The sequence below is a fragment of the Ammospiza nelsoni genome, chromosome 7 (assembly GCF_027579445.1).
Source record: "Ammospiza nelsoni isolate bAmmNel1 chromosome 7, bAmmNel1.pri, whole genome shotgun sequence".
In the NCBI taxonomy this organism is placed as follows: Eukaryota; Metazoa; Chordata; class Aves; order Passeriformes; family Passerellidae; genus Ammospiza; species Ammospiza nelsoni.
Window position 1 is genome coordinate 23,852,209 of NC_080639.1, and position 26,903 is coordinate 23,879,111.

Consider the following 26,903-nt stretch of genomic DNA (forward strand, 5'->3'; position numbering starts at 1 on the left):
TTGCTCTAGAGCCTCAGGTAATTACTGCAAATTGTTTCAAAATGAGTGTCTCAAATTTTCTTTTTAGTAGATATTCCTATGTAGTGATTAACTGCTTAAACTGTGCTAAGTCTGTAGGTGACATTTAGGACAGGATCTCTGCTTCTTAGTTGGAGGAACAGCCACAGAAGAATGAACTCCTAAAGGCAAATAGCCAAAAGTCACTTAGCTGTTTGACAGCTGTGGACGTTTGGCTCACAGTTTTCCACTGCAGTGGTTTGGGGCATTTAAGCTCTTTAAAGCTCTTTAGTTGTATCATTGAAAGACTAAAGATTGATCAATATGATAAAATCACACTAAATGATCATACTGTCTCACCAGTGTCAGAAAACTATTACTGGAGTTGAGAATAAAGAAAAAAAAAAAAAAAAGATCTGTTGATGCCTGGTACTTTCTTCCTAAAGGAAACTTTACCAAGTAAAGTCCTGTTGCCCTTCTTGGGTTTCACATACTGAGCTCACAAACCCTGGGTTAAGCTGTTTCAGTAATAAAGTAATTTTCATAAACTTTCCAAATTCTGGCTTCAAATCACAAAGTTTGTCAGCACTACTTTCTGGGGAGCCTTTTACGAACTCTGACCTCTGCTGGTCAAATGTCTCTGTCCAGTTTTGAGCTTAAATTTATTTTTGAGTTGTGGTTCCCTCAGATGTGGTGTTCTTTTTGCTCAAATCACTCCTCTTCTTGCAGGTCTAGTCTCCTAAAATATATTACAAAGAATAATTGTATCCTTTCCCTGTCTTTCTTTGGGAAGACTATACAAGAAAAGCCTTAATCCTTGTTAATAGCCTAAGCTCCTAATTTCCTCAAATGTCCTGTGTTCCTTCTTTGTATTTGGTGCATCCTGATGGGATGTTGCTCCTGATACAGTTCTGCAGGGGCCCTGCAGTTTGGCATCAATGCTTTATTGTCAGACCATCTTGGTGAGGGTGCCTTTTCCACAGCTCTTTTGCAATAGGGTTTGGTGTAGTCTGTGATTTCAGAAGAAACTCATGATCTTTCTCCCCTCTGCTGCTTCCAGCTGATACAGTCATTCAGAGCAGTGTCTATTGACTTTACTGGGCAGGGTATTAGATTGGAGTGAGGTATCATAAAGTTCAGTTTATGAGCCCTGCACACTATTTAATCTTTGAGAATTTGCAGTACAAAACTAACCTTGCAGTTGGACTAGCACCTTTATCTTTGTTACAGCATCTTTAGATTCATAAGCAAAATATTATTGTAAAGGTTCTTACTACAGATTTGAGTATTTACGTTGTAAACCTGTTTTTTTCAGGCAATTTTGTATCTTTGAACATAACTGAAATCTTAGATTTAAGTGTCTGCTGCTTTTGGAAAATGAGGAAGTAAAATCTAGGAAAAAACCCAGTTCTGACAGGACTAAAATTTCTACTGCCACTGGTTGATGCAGCCATTGAAGTCAGTGGTGTTAGGTGCTGATTTATGTCTGCACCTCATTTGTGGGGGTTCATAATTGAAATAGGTGCCCATGTTTAGTGTGTTTATACCACTTACAGAGTTAAGGAAAATAGGCCAGTTCTTTGAGTAGAAGCTTTTGTGTGATTTGAGGAAGAGTGAATTTGAGCTGATGGTATTTAGGAGATAGCCCAAGGTGTACAAGAGAAAGGGAACCAAACTATATAAACACCCTGTGTGTGATTCTGGAAGAGACCATTATATCAAGTGACAACAGATGAAGTGGTGATGCAGCCCACAAAAAGTTAGTTTTTTTCTGTACAGAAGAGGTCCCAGCCCTTGTGTCTATTTTCTCAGTGACTTGCTACAACTAAAACCTTGGTTTTGCTGCTTGTTCCTAAATAATGCCATGCCATAGGTCAGTCTTCCTATTAAATGAGCTGAACCATATGCTTGGCATAAGATTGTATCTTGTTTATTTACAGCAATGACAGATGGGTCTGGATTGGAATGAATAAGAGGAGTCCTGATTCTTTGGGAACCTGGCAATGGAGTGATAACAAACCAGTAAGTTAACTTTTAATCAGGAAATGTCACATACTGATTTGTTTCAACTAGGACTACATTGAAAGTAAATTGATAAATATCTTAATTAAAATTTGTCAAGTCTTTCAACAGATTAATAATTCAGAAGAAAGTTGTGTCATGCAAGCATTTCCAATTAAAAACGTATCTTTAACAAGGCTAACCTGATTTCCATCTCCATTATATTAAAGTAATTTCACAGAAATGTAGTATGTAGTAAACATCCAAGAGATGGTGGAGAAAACAAAGTGTCTTCATGCCACAACAGAAGGAAGGGTTTATCAGCTCATTTCCTTGTCAGACTTTTCCAAAAGTATCTTCCTCGCTGTAATTGCTTTATTTGTCTGAAATTGTGAGTTCTGCCTCCTCCCCTCCAAAAAAACAGACATGGAGACTCAAAACTGAAGGACTAACTGCCATTCAACACATACTTTAATAGTAATAAACATAATGGGACCCCAGGTTTGAAAGGTTATCTCTTGGGATTGCCACAGCAGAGTGTCAGATGCTGATTCTTTCACCCTGTCACTCATCCTGTAGGTAACCAGTGTTGTTATGCCACTCGACTTTCTGGAAGATGAGTATGATACAAGAGACTGTGCTGCATTAAAGGTTAGTTTCAAGGTTTTTAGTAATGTGTGTTTTTACTTGGAAGTACTTGGAAAAAAAAATTTTTCCTGTTGTAAACTGAATTTAAGTTTAGATGTTTTCTAAGGATAGTGAAAAAGCTGTAGTGTTCCTTTTATCAATCTACACCTATTACAAACTTTCCCTTAATTAAGTATTTTTATGAGACGAGTGCTATGCTAATGATAACCTTTCATAGGACTTCTTTTGTATCTTTTTAACTACAAACTGTTTCAGTAACAATGCTATTCTGTATTGCATAGTGACATACTATGGATCTCTTGTATATTACATGTAATTCTTAAGGATGTGTCATGGAGTCGAAAAGAAAAAAGCACAGAGAGCCCTACCAGTAACTTTAAAAAAATCTATACTAGCTTTTCTGAACTGCAGATTAAGAAAAAAATAATAAAGCCTGAAGAGGAATGCAGTAGCCAGGACAGAGCATGTGTTTGTGTTTATTGTGTGTATTTCCTTGTTTACTTGTGAAATAGACTGTATGTTCTCTGTTGGTTTCTAATTTCAAATGTCAGACCTCAGCTTGATTCCTGATTAAGCTCTTCAACACTTATTTTAGTCTTGATGGCATGAGTTTTAAAATAGCCTTTTATTTTTCTGAACTATCATCTGACTTTTTGCAGTACCTATCATCCCTTTTAACCTAAATAGAACCACCTCTGCTTTTAGGATTTACTGGGGGAAAGGATAATTGCATCCCTTTCCTTCTGTGCACAGCCATTGCCCTCATTTGCTTTTCCTGTGTTCATGACCCCAGACTGGGAACCTGGTCAGTATTGAGCTCCTAAAATTTTAGACCTAGGAGAGCACTTTGAAGGGAATGCTGTGAACATAGTAACTTTCCTCTCCTGCCTGCTAGTTATAGACATGCCATTTCAGTAAATGATAAAGAATTCTCTTTACTGGAGACACCAGCAGGAGTGAAGTCAGTTCTTCAAGCTTGATTGTAAGAAATAATTTTAAATAAGAATGATTGTTTCTGTGCCAGTTCTTTTCAACAGAAATGAGATTCATTTCAGGGGAACAAGTTGCAATAGATAATTTAATAATAAGCATCTATGAGAGACTGGGCACTACAAAAACCCTAAGAAACATTAGTTCTAGAAAAACCACCTGTTTGTGTGTAGATGACCTTAAGCCCTTTATGTAATTGCTTCACAGCATTAGCTAACATGAAGAGTTATAGTTGAAGTTATAGCTGCTCTTTTATTTGCAAAATAAATTGTGTGACTAACAACACAGTAAAATACACTAACTTTGCCAAAGGACCTTTTTATTACAGTTTAATTTTAAATTTCAAAGGCCTATGCTATCCTAACTCAGTTCTCTGTTTCTATTTATATGCAGACCTCACAGTTTTCACGGAGATCATTCTGGAGATTTTACTTCCATGAAGCCAGAGACCTTGAATTTTACTTCAGGCCTTTTGATTGTGAAGCTAAGCTTGAATGGGTCTGCCAGATAACAAAAGGTAAACTGCAGTTACATCCATCTGTTCATATAAGGAGTTTAATACAATGAGTTGTAATTATTGCCCTATAATAGAAACTTTGCAAACAGCATTTTGTTGTTTCCTCTCTGAGCTGCTAAAGAGGACAGTACATTAAATGTCTCACTGATGTCACAATACAAACAGATGTACACTTAGAAAGTGACCCTGAGGAGAATGCAGTATCACTGCTCATGTATTCTTTCTAGTCCCATGAAGTAAGAAGTGGTTTCTTGTGTGATGATATAAGCCACTGAGTTGCAGCATTTGTGGACTTGACTTAATGGTTCTTAGTGATATTTTTAACTAAATCACCACAAGTATTTTGGGTGTACAGTTTGCTTCAACCTTAGGTCAACGAGCCCTCTTCTTGTAAAACAGGTGTACTAGCTCCTCATTGTATTGAGGAGTAGGAATACAAAAGAATAGCATGGCATATCTGCACAGATACAGGTTTTTTCATGCAGTATGTAATCCAGTAGACTTTTACATTTGGGTTGTTGATTAAAAGGTGTATTGGGATGAAACTTTCTTGTTGGGGTGAGATTCTGGTGGAAATACTACTTTGATGCTTGAGAGATGAAAGAACCACAGATATGCAAGATGGAGGTATGCAGTACTCCCATTAATTTTATATTGGCTAATTTTAAACTATTAAGCCCGTGTATGATTTCATTCTCCTTTTTTTTCATCATGAATGCTGAGAAGTATGAGTACTAACCATCACTTCTATTATTGGTGGCCATAGTGTTGTTAGAAAGGGAATTCAGTGACTTTTCCTTTTTTCTTCTGAACAGGTAGCACTCCAAAGACACCAGAGTGGTATATACCAGGTAATTTGACTTCTTTTGTATTTTTCCACTATGCTATAGGGTTGTTTGTACTCAGTATCTTTTATTAGGTTTGTTACATTGCTACTGCAATGCCTGTTTCATTCCAGAAAAGATTATAACTGATGGAATTTGGTTTTGAGAGAGTTCAAAATGCAGAGCATTGACTCTTCCCAGTGTCAAATTGAGATTCCCTAATAAATTCAGAAAAAGAAAAGATTTGTATTTCAGAATTCATTTCTTACTCATGTGATATTTCTTCTGTGTAGATGAAATTGGAATTCATGGACCCCCGCTTGTTGTTGATGGAGCAGAGCTGTGGTTTGTACCAGATAAAAACCTGAGCTACCAGGAAGCTATTTCCTACTGTCAGAAAAATGATAGTGATTTAGCCTCTGTAGAGTCTTACCCAAAACTCAGGACAATACTATCTCAAATAGAAAAGGTAAGGGGGTGTAATCTGTTTTCACAGTTACTTTCCCTTGCAGGGAAATTTACTTGCTAAGTTTTCCAATATAAGAAAATGTTAATCCTAGTTTCCTTATTTTTCTTGTTGGTCTGAATGGTTTTCAATTGTATCAAATTGTAATTGTATTAAAAGGAAAAGATGGGATAAAAGAGAATTATTTTAATGGCAGTCTGGTAAAAGAATTTTTAAATTTAAAAGTAGGTTTAACAACACTAAAAAAACACAAAGCTCTCTGAATGGGGAAGAAGTGTCATAGCAGGCCCACCATGCAAGCATCCCATTGTCTGCAAATATTTCACTAACAATTGTGCTAGGTCTTAATTTTGTGCACAGGACAACATATAGTTTTTCACCTGGTGAGAGGATTTAATTAGAAATTCTGGATGGTCTGATATGGAAGGGGCTTGTGTTGTTCATGGTGTAAAGGTACATTCTTGTAAGGCATCTGAGAAAAACATGTCAAGTTTCGGTACCTCTGTGACTAATTTTGTCACATTGTTCTGTGTTTGGTAGAGTCAGGAGCTCTTTCTATGTGGGTTGTAAAATACTGGGTTTTTTCTTTCCTTCCACAGTTATCAAACAGCGAACAGAAGTGGTGGCTGAAGTTTATTGATTATGGCTACAGCTATCATTCACCGTATGTAGAATAATTATGAGTTGCTTTATTGTAAGCTTTATTTTGTGCTTTTTAGGAATTGTTAACTAGAGTAGTTAATTCATAGGAATTTTATTGTAACTGAGTTAGTCATCCATTTCTTATGTGTGTTATCAGAACCTCTAAATTTTGGGCTGTTGGGCTTAGGTATCTTAGTCTTGTTGTGTGAATCCTTGAAATGTGTGATCCTAATAGCTAATATATTCCCTTGATCTTTGAAATGCTTTTACTGGGGTTTTGGGCAAACTTCTGTGTTCTGTTAACATTTGGAGAACTGACCAGAAAAAAGTGCCCAGTCTGTTGACTCTGAGGATTGAGGAATACCCAAGAACAGGGAATAGGAAATTGGTTTGACATCACTCTTCTATTTAGGTAATGCCAGGAGGACTTTTCATATAGCCTTGTAGAACTGGGATGACTCACAGCAACTCTTGCATCATTCCCTTCTTGGCTGCAGGGAAGATTCATGGGCTTCTTACAAGGAAAGTCCTTCACTTTCCAGAATACTATAGCAATGCACTATTGTGAAAAGGAAACGAGAGCTGTTTCCTATTCCCTTCACTTGTCCTGGCAATGTGCTGTGATTGCAGCATGGTGATAAATAACGTCATTCTGCGCATCTCAACACAGTTAATTTGGGCACATAACTGCTGAACCTACCACATATTTATTTCTTGCCTATTTTGTGTAGGGCATCTAGAAACAGTTAATAGCCAAATTTTTGTTTGCACTGACACTGTTGCTATCAGAGTTTCTCTGTGAAGATCACATTGGATTGGAGATTAACTGAAATATTTATATCCAGTTTACAGCTATTTCCACGCTTCCATAATAGATTACTGAGAGATTGCTGGTATATTTCCAGAAAGAACTGGTATAGAGGTAAGGTTGTTTTTATTTTTCACCCTCTGCTATTGTTGTATTATTTGAAAAGAAAAAAAGTAGTAATTACTGTTCTACCCAAACTCTTCTATTAAATGCAGATCGATACCAAAATAGGAGTGAATGGCTTCTTCATGATTATCTGATTGACTGTTGAATCATTTATTACTTCCTCATGGTAGAACCATGGTAATATTTCCTAATGGCCAGAAGGAAACCTGAATTCAAATGACATTTTATTTATGATAGCTTGTCACTCTTTTTGCAACAGAAATTAATTAGGTGAAATCTGGTTTTGGTGGTTACCTTTTTGTGTTTATGCTACATATTCTGAGGTCTGGAGTTTGTCTGAGAGCTGTCAGTTAGAGAGGTTAACTCTGTACTGCCAACCGTGTACAAATCTGGAGACACAAATTCCATTAACTCTTGGAGTCATATTGTAAGGGATAGACAAAGTAATGAAAAAGCCTCCTGGTGGTACTTGAAGTGTATTGCTTCCTTTCTTCAACACATTTATGTTGAGGAAAATGTATAACCTCTAGAGAACAAGAAGCTCCTCCAGTCTTCTACCATTTCCATTTAAAGCATGTTTCCCCCATTATTCAGTTGGTTGCTGCTGAACTGTTTTCATCTCTGTTAGCTAAAAAAAATTGCTCTAGACCAGGAAGTCAGTCCATTTATGACTGCAGGAGTCATGTAAAGCAGTGCAGGCCAGATGCTCTCTGTGTAGACATTAAAGGATTCCTTTTGGCTTTTTTTGACAATTAGGTGTACCCTCTTTGCCAGAATACAAGGTTAATCCTCATATACAAAATCTTTTTTCAATAATATTCTGTTTTCAAGTTCTCTCTGCCTATACAAACTGGTAATACTGTAAGTAAGGTTGAGACTCTGGATCTTTAGGAATATTGTACTACTGTCTGATATAAATGATTTATGCTTGCCTTCTGCTCTACTGCTATTTTTAATGCTTTCAATTGCACAGTAGTTCAATGTGGTTGCACCAAAAAGGGTTTCCCTTCAGTCTGGTCTTTGTCATGTCATAAAGCAGCTGGAGTGTGATGGGCATTACCATAACTGGTTTTTAAACTTCTGTTTCTGCAGACTACCCAGTTAATTGTAATGTGAAACTGCCCTTCATCTGTGAAAAGAACAATGCCTCCTTACTAGAGAAACACAATCCCAGTTACCGCCCAGCGCAAGGAGGTTGCCCTAAGGGCTGGCATCAGTTCCGGAATAAGGTACAGAGATAACACAAGTTCATCATCCTTGCCTGTTCTTCACAGTCCAGTAAGCTGGAATGCCTGTCTGAAAGAAAGGAGGAGGTAGACCCTCTGTTAAGGAATAGACTAGAAATGGACTTTTGAAAACTAAGTATAGTGATTAAAATAATCTCCTCCCCTTTTTGTTCCTTGTTCAGGATTGATGGTTTCTTAAATTCAAAGCATTCATTTTCAGATTGTTTTGCTTTCCCATCACCACACATTTAGGTCCAAAAACATTGGTTGTAGTGTCTAGACTTGGGCTTCTTCTTTGGATGAAGAGAAGGATTCGAAAGGGAGAGGATGAGGTTTCTGTGGCAGAAGCATGTTGTATCTCTTCTGGAGTAATCATAGGCAGGCAGCAAGGTGGCAGACACCATTTCCTGAGTTGCCTTAATGATTAAATTTACTTAAGAATAAGTGAGCAGCTTTTAAGAATTAACCAATAAGTCAGAATCCATAGAATAATTAATTACTTCAGTACTATGTTTTAAGGCAGTCGTCTAAAGTCTTAGTGAGACTCATTCCTGTTGTTTGCTCCACCATTATTCTTTACATGTGCATCAAATCTTTGCATTACGTTGTACCAAAGTTTGCAAACTTACTTCACATCATTGCAGAATAGACCTTGGAGTTCCCAAGTATTTTTTCCCTAAAGGTAGCATATTGCAAGTTCCTGACCAGCACTATCTGACTGCAGAGTTCATGTGTGAGTTGTCATTCCTAAAACAGTACATGATTCTGAGGTGGCAAATAAGAATTACTGAATATGAGTGAGGCATTAGTCAGGGAGATCATTTACATTTAGCTACTCTGCTGAACCAAATAAATGTTTGCAGCTAGTATCATGTCTCTTGCTTTCTGCAAAAAAATTGTTATATTTTATTGCAGGAAATGAAAAGTGAGTTTTTAGGGTTGGTTTAAGATTTTTGATTTATGTCTTAGGCAGAATGGTATGATGAAAATAATTTTCATTATATTTATTTTGCAGTGTTTTCTAAAGATGAAACCTGAACATTTAACATTTAATGCAGCTAATGAAAAGTGTGTAACTTTTGGAGGCTCTCTTCCATCTATCTCAGATCAAGCTGACCAAGGTATGGTGGTGAGCTGAGGGCACTTTAATGTGCAGCTTCTCTTCTGTATTCAAAATAGTTCTGCTTAAGAGTTTGAGCATAAATCACAGGCATACTAGGAGCATTCTAAAAATCCAGGACTGATTAAAAATGTTTTGTCTGTTGTTTGCATCACTGGAAACATAACATGGAAATGCAGTTACCAGATACTTGAACCAGTTTGAAGAGCAAGGAAAAAGTTGCAAAACCTTGCACTGAGAGTTGAGCATAAAGTGGTCATCACTGAATGAAGACTTGTTTGGCTTTCTTAGCTAAAGCATAACTGAGACTGTAGACTTTGCACTGTGAAAAACCACCTTAGAAGCTGCTTCCAAGAGAAGCTCAGCTTTGTATGTGGGAATGAGGTGGCAAATACAATGCCATCTGGAGCACAGGACCCTCTGTTTCTGCATGTGCTGAGCAGCTTAATGTGGCAATGTGTCCAGAGTGACCCCCTTTGAGCTCTTCAGGACACTGAGGAGAGGATGGAAAGCAGGAGGACTGGAAGACAGAACTCTTTCACCTAAATCAACTAAGGTCAATGAGAGAAATGCAGTGAGGAAGAAATGGTTTCACATTGGCTGCAAGTAATGTTCAACAGTAAACTGATGAATGATATGGCTGAATTTGCAACTATATTCTTGTGGATAATTAAGAGTTCTCTGAGGGTGTATCTGAAGTAGCTCAGTTGAATTCTGCAGTGCCCACAGTGCATATTTTCTTTATAAGCAAATAACCCCTTGCCAAACAAAATATGGTAAATAGACTAGAGAAGTCAGGAGTGTACCTGCAGGCAGCAGCTTAATGGTAATTGTCTTTTACTGCTGTTATTGGGGAGGAATAGGGCTATGTACAGGAATATACATGTCTCAGGCCTGTGTGTTTTGTATGTATTTAAGGTTGGAAAAGCACAGCCATTTTGAAGTGTAACATAGCAGGATCCCTTGTGTGATTTGGTGCATTTGGAAGTGTTTGTTATTTTGTCTTGTTTGTTTTTCTTTTCTCTGTGATGGAGACCACCTATATGGAAAGGAGACAAAGTCCTCTTAAAATGTGCTTCTTTCTGTGGGCTGCCTCTACTCCTCCCAGTGGTATTGGGGGCTAGCCCTGACCTGCAAATCTACAGTGGCTTTGTCTGCTTCAGAAAATGGGCTGTGGCTAGTCTGGCGTGTGACCAATAGCTGAAACATGCCAGCAGTAGCTAATTACACAGCTTTGATTTGTCTTTCTAAATTAGTCAAGTTTAGTGAATGTCTTTGCTGCCTGAGGGCTTACCAGAGCCCATTATTTCTTGCCAGAATGGTCACTAAGAGGGGTCTGATACAAGGTTTACCTGGCTGAATTTTTTTTCAGCTCAATCTGACTTCATTTGACCTGTCCTGCAATCTCTGATGGTGGGGTGGACAAAGTCTGCCAGAATCCAAAAAATGTTCTGAGTTATGATATATAAAAGAGAAAGATACTTCTCTTCTTTCTCTAAAAGTGATAAAGCTTCCTCCATCAATTGAGAAAGGGCAGCAAGACAAGAGAAGATCTTGCAGACTTGTGGAAAAGCAGCTTCTTAAATTTGTGTGTGAATAAAAGACTCCCAATTAGTGGGCAAAGGAACAGGTTAAATCACCTAACTTCTCCTCAGCTCAGAATTTGAAGGACAAATACCAATAGCCTGCTCCTTTCGGATAAAATCAATATGAAATGTGTTATCAAATGGAAGGAAGGGATGGTAAGCATTCATCAATCATGAAGGGCTGGAAAAATTAAATTAACACAAACAAGGATTGCATTGTCTTACTTACATGAAGTCTTCTTTTGGAGGTTTACTGTTTTCCTAACCACAATATGTATATTTACTCCTCTGTCCAACAGATTATATAACATCCTTGCTTCCTGGCCTGCCAAAAGATATTTGGATTGGTTTACAGTTCCTGTTCAGTACAAGGGAAAACAAATGGATAGATGAGAGTAGACTATTGTATAGTAACTTTCACCCACTCCTGACAGGGAGATTAAGGAAAATTCCACTGGATGTAAGTTCTGACTTTTGACTTCTTTTGCCTATTGAGTAATGAAATTTGGAATGTTGTGTCAAGAAAACCCCCCATGTAACAGACCAAATTCCCCAGTTAGTCATTTTAATTGGCCAACAGGGTGGCTGACAGTACTGGAGTTCTGTTTACCTTTACTTGGATGACAACTTCTGAAATGTATTTAGCTTAGGAAAACTTTCTGAGTCCAGGCACCTGGTAGTGTCTGTAAAACAGATAAGCTGTATAAGCTGTATTGCACCACTCCTTTGAAACTTCTGAAACAAGTTCAGACAGCTGGGGTTCTCCTAGACTCATGTTACTTCACCTCTACACAAGTATGTTTTTACCCTATTTGAGTCTGATAAGGATATTTCTGTTTCTCAGCTTTTTGATGAAGAATTTAACAATCAGTGTGGTGTAATCCTCAATGATCCCAAATCACAATATGTTGGAACATGGAATTTCACTGCTTGTGCTGACAGGCACTTCTTGGGTATATGCCAGCGGTCTGTAGGTAAGTTTGAAGAGTCAAAATAAATTGCAGCCAGAGTTTAAAGGTGCATGTACCAGGAGACTTTAATGCATGTAAATTATTTCACTTGAAGAGCAAGATTCTTGTAGAGACTGAGCAGGTAAATTCTAGAAAAGCAGAGTGTAGAGGATGATCTGGGGCCTGTTTTGTCAGTCATTCAGAATTTTCCCTATTGTGTTTCATAGGCCAGTTCAGGGAGAATTTGTTTTCCTGAGAGACTTTGTGCAGTCTCAGTGGAATTACACTTCAGCAGACGGGTCTTTAATGTTCTGTGTGTATAGAGGTCATGTACACTGAGGGGTGGAACAAGTGGTTCCTTTTTCCTTTTCAGAACTGTGGAAGTGAGAAACCCTAGGAGGGAATCGCACAATATTTATATCCTCCTTAAGTACATCCTCTGTCTTTTAGTTCTATGAGAATATAAAGTATCATAGACTTTAAATGTTGAAGTTGGTCTCTCCCCAGAGAAAACTTGAGAGTTGACTTGAGTGGGATTTTTTAATCTGAACTAAAAATAATATTCAGATGTCCCCATGTGGGTTGGCCAATACCAATTACTGGAATAAGATCAAACACATGTAGTTATTATGTGCATTTAATTACTGCTATGGGCTAATGTTCAGCATACCCACTTCTGAGTAGGTTCCTTTATATAAATAATCCTTTTAAGTGATGAACATGCTATCTTCTAAAAAAGAATCAAACACAAAGAAACCTAGGTGTACAAAATGCCCAAGACTACACCCACCTTCTTCAGTCTCAAATAGACAGAGATTTCCACCTCCCACCTCCATTTAACATACAAAATCTTCTTTACTCAGTGCCAAATACTCCAGAAATTCTAAGTGTTAAGATTAGAAGTTTGGATGGAAGAGATGTCATAAAAATGTGAAAAGGAGACTTTTATCAATTGGAGGTTGACGGTGTATCTGTTTATATCAATCTCTTATTGGTCTGGAGTGACTAAATACTCAATGTTTCTTTGCCACAGCTGCAGAAGGTGTAATGAGAAAGGTTTTTGGAATGACAGAGAATGTGTCCTGCTATGGTCTGGTCTTGTACTGTGTTAGGGATCCAAGCATAGTTTGGGTTGGGAGGGACCTCAGCAGGTTGTAGGGACAGCTGTGTGAGAGTCAAAGCTGTCTAGGGCTTTATCATCAGGAAAAAGATAATTCATGTTCATTGGAAATCTTGGCATGACTGTGTTTTGCAGAATTTCTTGAGATGGTAATCATCAGCAATTATTTTTTCAGAAATGAACATTTTGCTTACTGCCTTGTTTCCAATTTGGTACCCCTTGATGTGTGATGGCACCCTGGGTTCCATGGTTCTCTTTTGTAGCTGTTTACTAAGTGAAAGCATTTGGCAGCAGACAAACTACTTGAAACAATCTGTTTGAGCCTTGTCAGTTTTCTGATCTATTGAAAGCTGTAAATATCAAATTAATATTGTGTTTCTGTCGTCATGTGTTTTGGAAAATGGCCCTGTCAGCCAATCAATCAGCCATTTATATACTGGTATTTATAGAGTGATGCCTCCCCTCACCCCTTGCAGGCATTTTTCTACTTCAAGTGTTTTAAATACTGGGTGAGTTCTGCCTTTTGCAGAATGAGTTTCTTTTTGGTTGTGTATGAAGCTTTTGGGTTTACCATTTGTGTGCTTAACCCTACCACCCACAGGAGTATTTGCATCTTCTATTAACTGCAGTGGCCATGCATCAGTGAGCTGTGCCTTCAGGTGTGGTGCTGGTAGCTGTGATAACACTCTGTGCTCAGAGCACAAATAGTGAATTATCTCCCTCCCCATGCAAGCTGATTTTCTGCAGTTAGTTAAGTGGAGGTGAAAACAGTTCTCACTATATTCATGGATGGCAGTAAGGAGTTCTGGGACTGCTGTACCAAGATCTGCATAGACAGGTTCTGTGGCACAATAGATTTGCATAAGCATAAATCCACAGGCTCCACAGAGATGAGTCATGTTTGGCTGTTGCTATATTACAGCAGAGAGCACTTGCTCTCTCATATTTGTGTATAATTGAAGTTAGAGAATATGTTTTTAATTCAATAAATTATTTAGCAATTAATTTAAAATAACATATAAAAATAAATGAACCTAAATTGACAAAAAGATATTTAATAACACATTGTCTGAAAATAATAATTATTTTAAATATATATTATTCTATCTAAGATATCAATGATGCTTGCTTCTAACTATAATTATCAGCATAATCTACTATCTAAGATTTTTTTTTCCCAAGTGTAGTCAAACAGGTTTTTCTGATTGTTACAGAGATATTGGGACTTTAAAATGTATTACAGTATTTAACTACCTAATTACTGGACTTCTTTTCTTATGTATAGGTACTGCTGATAACCAGACAGAGCAAGTCATTAATGAAACATTGAGCTATCAAAATGTTCAATACATGTTAATTCTGAAGAATTTGTCCTGGAATGATGCAATGGCTGCATGCATAAATAACAAGATGCAGCTGGTTAGCATCACAGATCAGTTCCAGCAGGCTTTTCTTGCTGTTCAGGCTGCTCTTCATAATTACCCACTCTGGACTGGACTCTTCAGCAGAGATGTAAGTTTTGTTTTTTCCTCAGACTGTGGCTTAAGGTAATTTCTACAGTTGTGTGAAACAAAACCTGAGTTAAAGAAATTCAGTAACAAATTACTCTCTGGGCTAAAAACTGTCTTAATTTAGGGATAACCATCTCAAGATAAATGTTTTAAACCTTCAGTTCTCCAAGTTATATATTCTTGAACTCCACTAGATGAATTGATGATGATGATAAAATTATTTTAAAAGACTGATGATGAAGGGATGCATTGTAGGGTGGCAGCAACATAGGTTACTGAGTCATCTCTTTTGTTTACAAATGAGTAATGAGTGTTGCCATTTAATATCATCACCACTGTTTACAGTACCACTCTAGAAAGATGACCCAAAAATCTGTTTTGGAAGGGCAAAACTACAAGTGGCAAATAAAATTCAAAATTAATCATTGAATACTTGTGGAGATGCATTTTTGAAGTTTAACTTAGATTCTATTGTTACTTCATGTTATTTATACCCGTGTTGTGAGTCTGAGAGAGGCATCTCTGAGACAGGTTAGTAGGTTTTTCTTTTTCCCTATGGTTTGTATTTGGTAAAAAAAATAAAATCATGCAGGAGGGGCTGCTTTTTATCTTTATTAGCTGGAGGACCTCTTGAAAATCTTTATTGTGGATTGAGAGATGTCTCAGCTGTTAATGGGATGGCTTGGGCTTGCTGGATAAGTTTATCTCTTTTGTCACACACATAAGTCTGGAGATAATTGCAAGAAAAAAGTTAGAATTTTTTTAGAGGTGCCTTACCTACACAGTATGTTGGTGTTCATGCAGCACTGTGGTGTTATGTTCTTCTATTGTCACTTCTGGGCTGCTGGATACTTTAGCAAATAGAGGAAAACAGAAATTTGAGTATATAATTTATGGAGAATATTTTTTAAATTTTAAAGGAAATAACCATTTAATCTTAGTGAAAATGGGGAAACCAGACAACCTATTTTCCCATCTCTTTTGATTTTTTTTATATGTAAGTGAAGATCAAATGATTCATTTTGGGGCATAGAGCTCAGGCATGCACTGGCTCTTCACTATTGCAACACTTCATTATTTGGGCACAATTAAAATGTCACATGAAAGGATATTACAATGCAACTGGTCAACAGAACTTGTTACTCCAGTGCTGAAATCAGACACAAAAGAAAGATATAAGACAAATTACACAACAGTAGGGGGATTTCCCAAAGACTTTCAAATGTAAGATTTTTTTAAAGATAGCATGCTGCTTGTTATGTGTTTTTTTTTTTCCTGCATCCTCCAGGGCAGGAACAAGTCTGATGTATTAAATCAATTAAGTATTTAATAATTACTTTCAACTCAATATAGAGTAACTGAGACTGGACTTTCTTCTCAGTTATTAGCAGTTTTCCAAGATTAGGAGATGATATCCACCATTTCCAGATGCAAATGATGCAGTTTAGACATCCCATTGCTAGGCCTTCCTTCCTATGAACAGTAGTGAGACATTACCTTTGGATAATTTACCATTCAGCTAATTTGTATTTTTGCAACTGCAGAACTTAAAATAACAAAGCTTGTTATATTGTGAGCAGGAAATCAGCTCATGAGGGCAGTGGAACACCTACCGTTCTCATCAGAGACACTGAAAATGTCTAGCCAATGTAAATGTATTATCTGCACCTTATTTTTTTCTGTGTAAGCTCATCCCTTTTGCTTAAATAATGCTAGGGTGGAAAACATTATGGCTGGCTGGATGGGAAACATGTGAGTTTTAGTCGCTGGTCTGAAGATGATGAATACACAAATGAAGAATGTGTGTTTTTGGATACTGATGGCTTCTGGAAAACTTCTGACTGTTCCTCTGAAAATCGAGGAGCTATTTGCTATGCATCACAAAGTATGTATGCAACCATCATTTTTATAAAAGTTGACTTTTATTTTATTATGAAATGAATTCAATGATTTCAGCTTGTAACTTCAAAATTACAACATTTTAAAACTTACATTTTCTCCAACAGTCTGATTTCTATGCCCTTAAAAAAAAAAAACTGTCTTCAAAGACAGGGGACACGCACCTGTTGGTCTTAATCTAATTGTACCTTAGAAATAAATTCAGCATGAATGCATTGGGTTAGTACCCTTATTGCCAACTGATCCTGTCTTTGCACTGCTTCTCTGAGATTGTTGCATACTAATCTCTCCCACTTGCCTGTGGGAGAAGATTAAAATATCTTTGTACTGTTTACATCTTAATATTGAAACCTCCTGAAATCTATTCAGACATGGAAATCTACAGGGAGAAGGTATATGGCTATATGGAGAAGGGTAGAAGGTTGACACTGAATTGAAAATCATCATCTGAAGTTCACAAAACCTTTCTAAATACCTACTAATTATAACAAGACAGGAATGCAGTACGATGTGGTTTTTTTATTTCCAGGAAAGAGCTGTGCTAGTTGTGTATCCTTCAGAAAAAGATTTTTCTGAGAGATCATCACAGACTTTTTCTCTATGAGACCATAATGATTTGTTTTGGTTTTATTCTGTGAGGGGACACAAGCCACTGTACATCCTGAGTCAGAGTAAAGTGTGGTGTTATGACATGATTAATTATTTTGTGCTTACAGGCCAGGGAACTGCAGTTAATGATGTCATACTCTCACTCCTCAAATATTAGATAAAGCCTTAGAACTAAGAGGTGTTGCTAGCTGTGAAGTAATTTATTTGTTACAGTGGTCTGCCCTGCACTGGAGGCAGTAAGAGCTTCTGGTTATTGGCCTGCACTTAGCACTTTTATGTGAGGATTTATTTTTAAACCTATTTAAAATAACTGAAAACTTGCAAGCATCTGTATTCTTTAGTAGAGCTTACTGCTGGTTTGTTACTTTAAAAAAATCACTATCATGAGGAAACTGAAAATAACACATTTAAAGGATGACAACTTAATTTGTCTTACAAGTTTTTAAGTGGTACCTGAAAGTGCTTTGTGGGATGCCAGGCCAGGTGGTGCTATTAGTAATTCATGTCCTGATGTTGTCTTGTCTTTTTTTTAGAGAAGACTGAAAAAGAACAAGTTACACAAGTGAAATGCCCACATAAGATTAAAAATACACCCTGGATATCATTTAGAAACAATTGCTACACTTTTATGATAACAAAAAATAGATGGAGAGAACTGAAGCCTCACGAAGCTCATCATTTATGCAGGAATATGAGTAAGTACTTTGTCATACTGCAGGTATTTATGGACTTGGATCAGCTTGGAGGAGATGAGTGTTGGATCTGAGTCACTGTCTTACAATGACTGAGAGCAGAGTGAATGTGGGGAAAGGCTGTGGCAGTAATGCAGCAGTGTAGCACTGCCTGGTGCTGTTTGCCTTAGCACTACCCTGATGGAAAGTGCCAGAGCATGGATAGGAGAGTTGAGGAAAGAGGCTTGGAGCTGCTGAGCTCTGAAATCTGAAAAATGGCAAGGTTTTGTGTCTGTTTGGGGATTTTATGATAATGTGCCAGTTTTAAATAGTTTGGGTAATTGTTATACCCTTGGCAACATTCTGGCTTTACAGTTGCATTTACTTCGTGGTTTCCTGCTGCCTCCAGCTTTGCTGAGTGGAACACTTAAGTGAACAAAGTAAGTAGAGTGAAAAGCCCATGGACATTTTCTGTCCATCCTGAATAAAGTATAACCTTAGGAACAGCTTTCCTCTTGTATTAAACCTTCAGACATTCATATTTCCAAAAATTATTTTAAATTTTTTTAATTGATTACAATTCAGTCTTTTTATTTATACTGTTTCTCTGATAGAGCAGTTCAAGCGTGAAAGTTCACTGGTATTTTTATGTTCTATGCAGAGAACTTTTACTACATACAACTTGTTTGTCACTTCATCTCTGGAGCTGAAATCTTTCACTTATCCACAAAACCAGGGATAGAACCATTGATAATACATTTGAAAATTGGTTTTGCACTGTTCAATTAGTTATGTTGTAAAGATCTGGCCTTTACAGAGGTTGTAATCTGTAATAATTGTTAACATTAATAGAAAAAAAAGTTTCTTTTTTAACTTAAAGGTGGATTTGTAAGAAAGTAATGTAAAAAATGTTTCAACAGACCCCGAAGCATTTGTTCTGAGTGTTCGAGATGAAGAGGAGAATAACTTTGTTATTGAGCAGCTTCATTCATTCAGCGGTCTGGCTCTGTGGGTCTGGCTGGGTGTAATTTATGATGACAGTGGTAAGATTTAAGGGTTTGTTTTTTTCTTATTAACTGGATCAGAGACAAAATTTGGAGCATTAAGTGCACATTCTTTGCACGTTTCAGTTTATAACCAAAGTCAAAGTGAATGCAAACCTGTACTGATGATTTATATTTGTACTTATCTTCTAGAACAAAATAACCTGACATGCTCTCTGTTTGAGTGATAATTAGATCCAATATGATCTGTTTAGTTTAGATTTGATTTCCCTGTAAAGTGGCCAAGATGAGTAATGCTAACGTATTTAGCACTAGATATGAAACTGATTTAGAATAATTTGCAGTATCCCAGCATTTTTTCCAAAGTGAACATCTCTTAATATCATTAATATATTCAAAGTTAAATGGTGTTTGTATACATAATGCCAGTGGTTTAATAAATATGAAATATTTTCCACAGATAAAGTTCTCAAGTGGTATGATGAAACTCATCTGACTTACAATAACTGGAGGCTGGGAAGACCGATCATAAAGAAGAACAGTTTTTTTGCTGGTGTAAATCTTGATGGGTTTTGGGATATTTATAATTATTCTCAAAGTTGGCACGCTAATCACTACAACATGTACAGTATTCTCGCCTGTAAAATCGAAAGGGGTGAGTAGTATTGGAGTGTTGGGTGAGGGGTCATAATTTAAATCATAGCTTCTTCCTGCTGAATAAGGCTTTGGTTTTGCTCCTAGTGAAACACATGGCACAGCTGAAATGAGCATCTGGGGTCGTCTGGTCAGTCTGCATCACTGCTGTAATACTCTGATCAGGAGAAATGTGTTTGCTGTGCTCGTCCAGTAACTGCTGAACTCAGTTCTCCAAGTAGCAAAAGTAAACTTACCTTGATAGAAGTGGCTTGTAGTGAGCACTTTAATGCTTGAGTTACACTGAGATAGATGGATTTTAATGCTTTCTGTATTTTTCCTAGTAACATGAAAGAAATGCACTCAACTTTTCTTCTTATTCTTTGCAATAGGACACCAACAGCACAAACCTCCATTGCCCGACACCATTCCACATGGAAACAGAACATACAGGATCCTTCAGAAAAAATTAACATGGTATGAGGCACTGAGATTGTGCCAACAAAATAACAGTGATTTAGCAAGTGTACACAGTGAATCAGAACAGTTATTTCTAGAAGATATTGTCAAACAGGATGGTTATCCTCTGTGGCTTGGGTTGTCAATTCATGATGTAAGTATATATTGTTGGGGACGTCAGTAACAGATCTGTAAATAATGTTTTGGACAAGATATGAAATATTTTTGATGTTTTTTTCCAGTTCCTTAGAATCTCTTTTCCATGTAGTATATTTTCAACCCTGTGTAATGTGTTAATATTAAATTTTGGTGAATGTAGGCACACTAAGATATTTCTTCCTACTACCTGACAGTTTAAAATAATAGAGTGTTCCCTCATCGTTCCTTGCAGCACAAGCAAGCATGATTTGCCGTGCTATCTCTAGAGGCTTCAGACTTTATGGCCCTCTGTAGAACCAGATTTCATTAACAAATAGAGACAGACAAGGCTGTGTGGAACCTGCTTAGTTGAGGTCAGGACTGGCTCTCCAGAGCAGTTCAGGAGCAGCCTGTCAGTAAGTTAAGTGTCCATCCTCCCACACACAATAGCAGGAGGCAGCTGCAGATCTGCTTACTCCTCTGTCTGCTTTACTGTGGAGCCAAAAGCCTGTGGGCCTCATCTTGCTCCCCTCACTAACTGCCAGAGCTGCTAGTGGTAGTTAGTTGGCAGGAATAGTCCTCTGCAGAGGTGTGTCATTTCTATGCATACGTGGGAATGGGTCCCCCCCAACTGACTCCTCATTGTCATGGGTTTCCAGGAGGGTATCTGAAATAGGAGGTAGCACTGCAAACCATCCCTGAGCTGCCCAGTTCTACTCACTGCAGCCATCTCAAGAATTTAGCAGTTTGCAACATACCCACTAGTGTTCATAGCAGGGAAGGCAGATTGCTTAAATGGAACAGCAGGGTGGAACCAAGTAAAATGTTCCCCACAGGATAAAACAGGCACATTGCAGGTTTAAACTTGTGAACATGCTGTACTTTCTCAGTTCCCACAAATAATAAAAATTTCTATGTTAAGAAAATGCAAACTATGTTGTACATTTATTTACTGTGAATTTAGATGAGACCACCTGCTCTTTAATTTGTCACTCTACAAGGGACAAATATTGCTACATGACTTAATTCACAACGGATGAGATTTAAAGCACAGTCATGTGTAGTTTAAAAAATTTGGTTTTTTCCTTTATTAGGGAAGTAAAGCTAATTTTGAATGGTCAGATGGAAGTGACTTTGACTACTACCCCTGGGAATTAGAAAACTCAAATACTACTGAGAACTGTGTTCTTTTGGATACTAAAGGATTTTGGAACCGTACAAAATGTACTAATGTTGCTGAAGGTGCCATTTGCTACAGCCCTCCAAACAGTAAGTGTTATTTTTAAGGTTTTGTGTAGTTGTTTTTACATGTTGTATTTAGAAGTAGAAATCAAGGTTGAAATACTGCACATGATTCCTTTTTTAAGAAGAGTTTTCTATCAGGAATGATAAAACACTTTTTAATACTTCAGGGAGATAAATTCTCATCAATCCAGTGGTGAAAACTTAAATCAAATCTGGTTACTTCTTGAGCACTTGAGATAGGAATATCAAATATATGTATATTTTCTAAATCAAAATACTTATCAAATATACACGATAAATGTCAAAACCCACAAAAACAACAAAAGTTGTTCCTAACAATTTGGGATTTGTCTTGTGCTCATTTTTAAAGAAATTCATCCATGACTCAAGAAGAAGGAATGTAAACTAATTGAATAGTGGTTGTTGGTAGGAGTAGTAGCCCTTGTTAATACTTATCGTTGTGTTATTCCAGAGACTGGGCACAAACTGCAGCAGAAATAACATCCATTTCTTTGTCTTTGCAGAGAGAAAATTAGAGCCAAAGCAAGCAAGTAGATCTTCTGGATGCCCACAGAGCAGTGGCTCCCTGCAGTGGGAACAGTACAGGGATCACTGTTATGCTTTTGACATGGCATTCTACAATTTTTCTGTGTATAACGTGGAAGAGGCTAAGAGAATCTGCAAGAAGCTAAGTAGGTTTAGACTCTTTATCACATTACAACATGTAATAGAAGTCCACTATTTGAGAAGAAATAAAACCCAACAACCTAAAATCTTATACTGGTTAGACTTCAGCTTTGCCATTTTAATGCTCCTTGAGTTTAGGAAATGCAATAGCAAGCTTTATAGCAAGAGGAAAATTCTTAATAAAATACTGCAACATGCTACAGATCATTTGGCACACAGGTATCAGTAGATTAAATGCAGGTAGCCAGTTGAAGAAGATTCAGAGGTTTAATGCTTGTGGTTTGAAGGAAGACATTTTATCTGCATGCAGAGTTAGTGCTGTTGGCAGGGCTTTCTTATCCTTGCCATAGCTGCTTGCTGATAGGGAGCTTGCTAACCTATGAAACGGTTCAAAGGGTATGTATGTTATAGATATTAAAGCATGTAACAAACTTAATGTTATGTCACATTAAAGAATTGTCTATCTTCTTTGCTGAGCTACATGGAGAATTGTATTGCAGAGACAATGTTAATCAGTTTCATGGACAGAAGGTTTAATCACCCTAACACAGAAGTTAGTGACAGATGTAACTTTCTTTTATGGAATCATCTTATGGTGTGACGTTGGACTCACTATTTAGAATCTAAAAAACCCAGTCCTGGATGCAGTTTTCTGTTGAGTCAAATTTGTTCTGGTAGTTGAAAGAGAAAGAACCTGGCTTATATTTCTATATACTTGTAGAGGATGGGTGCACTCTGAGCATGCCCTTTCCTCCCTCTTATTCCTTAATTACTGTACATAAAAACCTGAGGCACGGTGGGAGGATTGATTTAGAAATTAGACTCAGCAAAATGCTGAGTTTGTGTTCAACTATGTTTTTGAAAGCCTATTACTTGGGCAAGACTAGTAATCAGGCATATCTCTTGATATCTTCCATGTATGCAGTCTGCAGCTGCAGTAAGTTTACTCCCATTTTATTCTCTATAACCTGGTATAATAACAAGCCATCTGAAGCCATCTTGTAAAACATGCTGTATTTTAGGGGATGGGAGGTTCATGTCTTTATTCAGAAGGTTATTCTAAGCTAATTTTACAAGCCCTTTCCCATAGTAATTTTTCCCAAATAAATTCAGTGTACCAGCTTCGTGAAAAATTGTGTAAGTTGCCATTCTGACTGATTTCCCCTGCCCCTTAGATCCTTCAGCAATCCTTCTGACTATAGTGGATGCTGAGGAAAATGCATTTGTGAGCACACACATAAAGGAACATGATCTCATCACCAAGAATGTATGGCTTGGCCTGGATCAGAGCTTTAAGGGTAAGAAGTAGCAACAATGAATGAGCATAAATGTTTCATATTGTAAATATAAATGCATAAATCCTCAAATAAGAACAGTTCTGCAGCATTGGTAGCCTACAGTAACTTCTACTTGACGTTGGAATCTGTCATTTAACATTTGAAAGAACTTTGGACTTCACTGTAGTTAAATCTCTTCCTGTTGCAGTTAGGGTAATCAGGAGTCCCTGAAATTAATTTTTCCCACCTCTGTTATTTCTGCCTAATATTTGATGCAAGAGCATCAATTGCTAAAGGTCTAGAGAAGAGGGGTGGCTAAAAGTTGTGTTCATATTTACTGCTTTTAATATGTGGGATGGCTAGTCAGCCCTTTTCTTTTTAGCAATATAAAGAGATCAATAGGTTATGAATGACATTGTGTAGCATTACAGGATCTTTTCGTGATCTAGACTAAGTAATGTTTTTTTTAACAGGGAAGTCCCTGAACTGGCTGGATGGCTCATCAGTTAAATATGTCAACTGGGAGAATAAAACTGCAGAAGCCAATGAAAAATGCAGTGTTATCCTGTCCACAACTGGCATGTGGTCCAAAGTTGACTGTGCACGTAGTCGAAGCAGAGTGGTTTGTAAAGCTCCTTTAGGTATGGAAGAGTTGTTTTAGCAGAGACTTGATTTTGTAGCAACTGTTTTCAGGAATTTCTGGTTTATTGGATAAAGTCTGTGTTGAAATACTGGAAGTGCAATTCACAAAAGAGCCCATCAATACTTCTGCCTAAGCAAGAGTTGTTTAGCAGTAAAACTGCATTCAGAGGCAAATTGTCTAGGAATTTACTTCTCCTGGCTCTCACTATCCACTCAGTGGGTAAGGAACAGAACTGAAATGTCCAGAAAGCATAGAGTTGTTGCCATTGCTTCTTACCACAGGGTGTCTGTTGTGGGTGAGTTTGTGTAGGTGGAATAAGGAAGAGTTCTGCTTGTAAGCGAGTACTGCACATTGTGGTTTCAGTCTTGGGGAGGCTTCTGGGAATGTCACCCCGTAGCTCCAGAAAAAGACTCGGGCCTTTATTCCCTCATTCTTGGCTTTGTACAGGAAAGCAAGCAGTTAACTGAGCATTAAGCAAGCAAGTTCCTGAAGAAGCAGTGGAATCTTTCTGATTTTGTATACATTTTCACTTAAGTGGAATAGATGCAGGAATAGATTAAACTTTGTGCCAATAAGGAAGACCTCAACAAGATCTCTTCAGTCTGAGGGAAGTATAATTACCTTCCCTTCCAAGAGCCTAGGATCTCATTGGATTTATGAAGTATACAAACCTCCAAATGAGTGCAGCCTTTGCAAGTAGGTTTTTTTGAACTCCAGAGGTCCCTTCCAACCTAAATATTAGTAAATTAACAACAGAATGATCAAAAATAAGCTGATCCAAAAAATGACTGATGCATTCCTGCATGAGTTAGCATCTAACTTCCCATGTGATGAAGTGAAGACTACTGATAGGAAGCAGTTTGCCTTGACTTGAGCTAACTGTGCAGTATTAGTGTGTAGCTACCTAAGCATCAACTCTTTGACAAAGTATTCTTGCCAGAACTCCTAAATAAAAAACATTCCTCTTTTGTTCTATTTCAGGTTCTAATCATACTGGTGTGGCTGTAGCATTTGCCCTGCTAATTATCTTGGTTTTAATAGTTGGACTGGTATTTTACCTCTACAAAAAGAAGCGTCTTCACTGGAGTGCCTTCTCTTCCGTACGCTACCAAAGAGGGATGAATGATGATGAAACTGATGATATGTTCACAGATAGCTAAAAGATAGCTGTTGAAAAGCTTTCTTCTGTTCAATTTAAGCCTGAACTTCACCATGTGAAGCCATAAGAAATGAGCTACTTGATGTTTTATTACTTCTCTTTTGAAAAGCAACAAGGTTATTAATGGGGGCTAAAATTAGTTTGTTTATATACAAGTGCAATTTTTTTCCAATTTAATGGTAATTCTTTATATTTGGCCTCAGCCTTTTAAGATGCAAGGTGTTTAGAGTTCGGTTGTATTTTTTTAATTTATAGTATTTTCTCTCTTTACTGGAATTTTTGATGGAACAAATTAATGCCAACAGTACTTCATGCAACATCACTTTAATGAATACACTTAAAATTTGCTTCTCCCAATACTCTTATTTATACTAGAATTAAATGCCTAATTTTATAGTTACCAATCTATAACTTTATAAGTGAAATATGTCATCTGTCCAAGAAAGAAGATAAAAGATATGTCTAAGGAAAGACTGAGAATATATGGTAAACAAACTTGTGTACATAAATGCTAAAAATACTTGAGTATTTTTCATAAAACTGAAACTTGATTTTTGTATGTGATGTGTCTCTGTAGACTTTCCTATGCACTCCAAAGAATGCTATAAAGAGAAAAAGGGAAGACAGAGTTGTATATATTAATTACTCAATGATTTGAATAATTATTGTTTTGAAAAAGTCTTTTGACTTTTTTGAATGCACAGTACAAAGAACAGGTGCATTTACTTTTATGAAGGAGGATATGCCAAAGACCAAATCCATTCTGCATGTAGTGGTGGCACGAGGTGGTAAATAGGAATACATTGGCCTGGTGTGCTGAGAAGAGTACTACTGATTTCTCTGAAGCAGCAGAGCAAGGTCACAGTGTTCAACTGCCTTCTTTTCCTGCAGTTTACTTATGTTGATGGCACTTTTCTTTGTTCCTGTTTGCACTATTTTGATAAGGAAGTGTTTATCATTTGTGTTGAGAAGTAGAGAACTCCTTGTAGATACACTTTGAGCTTGTTAAAAGAGCAGCCTGAAGGGGCACAGCAAGGGAGCCATTGTGGTAGTTTGCTGATCAAAGTAAGCACTTTTGTTGTTTGTTTTGGTACTTTTGGGCACAATTGTGAACATTTGTTTTCCTGAGGTAAAAATGAAACTGCATTGTAGAAAATGTCGTTATGAGGAAAATAACTCTCATTCTTTAACTTACCCTGGTATGAGAAGTGCTTGAAATGTGGCAAAGTCTGGTTCCTGATGTCTTCTGGTTTAGCTTTTATGCCTAAGTGCTTTGCCAAATGACTTCTAACTTAATGGACTAAATAAATATTGGTTATTGTCTTTTTCTAACTACGGTAATAAATGGGAAAAATAATTTCCAAGTTCCCATGTTTTGAGATTTAATAGTTTTATAGATGTTTATACTCTGAGCATTTTTAGGTGTGAGTCTGAAATGGAAAGTGGAAATTATTAAGATCCTGGTTCAACACAAAAGGATATATACTTTTTATTAAAATTGTATATTTTATTCTTATAAATGATGTAAATAATTTTTTCAGGCCCCATTTCTCATGTTTGTTTCATCACACCCAAGTTGTCTAATCACTGGTAATTCCTTTGTGCATAAGCACTATGGCCTTAGTGCAGGTGAATAACCTACTTCATTTGAAATACACAGGAAGATTATTTGGCAGTATTGTTGCTGAAAGAATAAAGTTAAATAAAACACTGAACTGCTTACACTGGTTTTATTTCCATAGAAGCAGTTATCAGAGCTAAGGCATGGGTCATTAATCACTGGGTAAAAAAGCACAGTGCAGGGGCTGTGATCCGAATTAAAGCCAGTGACTGTGTGTTACTACAGTAAGAAAACTTTTAGAGGTAATACATCATCTTCAATGTATTTTAAAAGAATGCCTTTAATGTTCTTTTTGCAGTTGAAAACTTAGTTATACCTAGCTTTTA

At 37.1% G+C, this 26,903-nt stretch overlaps 1 protein-coding gene across 3 annotated transcripts in view; it reads left to right on the top strand.

Moving 5' to 3' along the window:
* LY75 (lymphocyte antigen 75) overlaps positions 1-26,671 on the top strand; it is a 43,525-nt gene extending 16,854 nt beyond the window's left edge. The window contains exons 14-35 of one of the 3 annotated variants that reach the window (XM_059475547.1): positions 1,938-2,019; positions 2,578-2,649; positions 4,030-4,153; positions 4,969-5,004; positions 5,271-5,446; positions 6,043-6,107; positions 6,931-7,007; positions 8,112-8,248; positions 9,261-9,366; positions 11,251-11,411; positions 11,796-11,925; positions 14,307-14,533; positions 16,249-16,417; positions 17,574-17,735; positions 18,632-18,754; positions 19,176-19,370; positions 19,741-19,961; positions 21,040-21,214; positions 21,715-21,882; positions 23,053-23,175; positions 23,628-23,795; positions 24,779-26,671. In XM_059475547.1, the coding sequence (XP_059331530.1) occupies positions 1,938-2,019; positions 2,578-2,649; positions 4,030-4,153; positions 4,969-5,004; positions 5,271-5,446; positions 6,043-6,107; positions 6,931-7,007; positions 8,112-8,248; positions 9,261-9,366; positions 11,251-11,411; positions 11,796-11,925; positions 14,307-14,533; positions 16,249-16,417; positions 17,574-17,735; positions 18,632-18,754; positions 19,176-19,370; positions 19,741-19,961; positions 21,040-21,214; positions 21,715-21,882; positions 23,053-23,175; positions 23,628-23,795; positions 24,779-24,957 (3,076 nt within the window). In that variant the 3' untranslated portion in view covers positions 24,958-26,671. The remainder of the gene's footprint in view (positions 1-1,937; positions 2,020-2,577; positions 2,650-4,029; positions 4,154-4,968; positions 5,005-5,270; positions 5,447-6,042; positions 6,108-6,930; positions 7,008-8,111; positions 8,249-9,260; positions 9,367-11,250; positions 11,412-11,795; positions 11,926-14,306; positions 14,534-16,248; positions 16,418-17,573; positions 17,736-18,631; positions 18,755-19,175; positions 19,371-19,740; positions 19,962-21,039; positions 21,215-21,714; positions 21,883-23,052; positions 23,176-23,627; positions 23,796-24,778) is intronic. The other 2 variants (XM_059475548.1, XM_059475549.1) reach the window with 2 other exon arrangements.
* Positions 26,672-26,903: the final 232 nt, after the last annotated feature.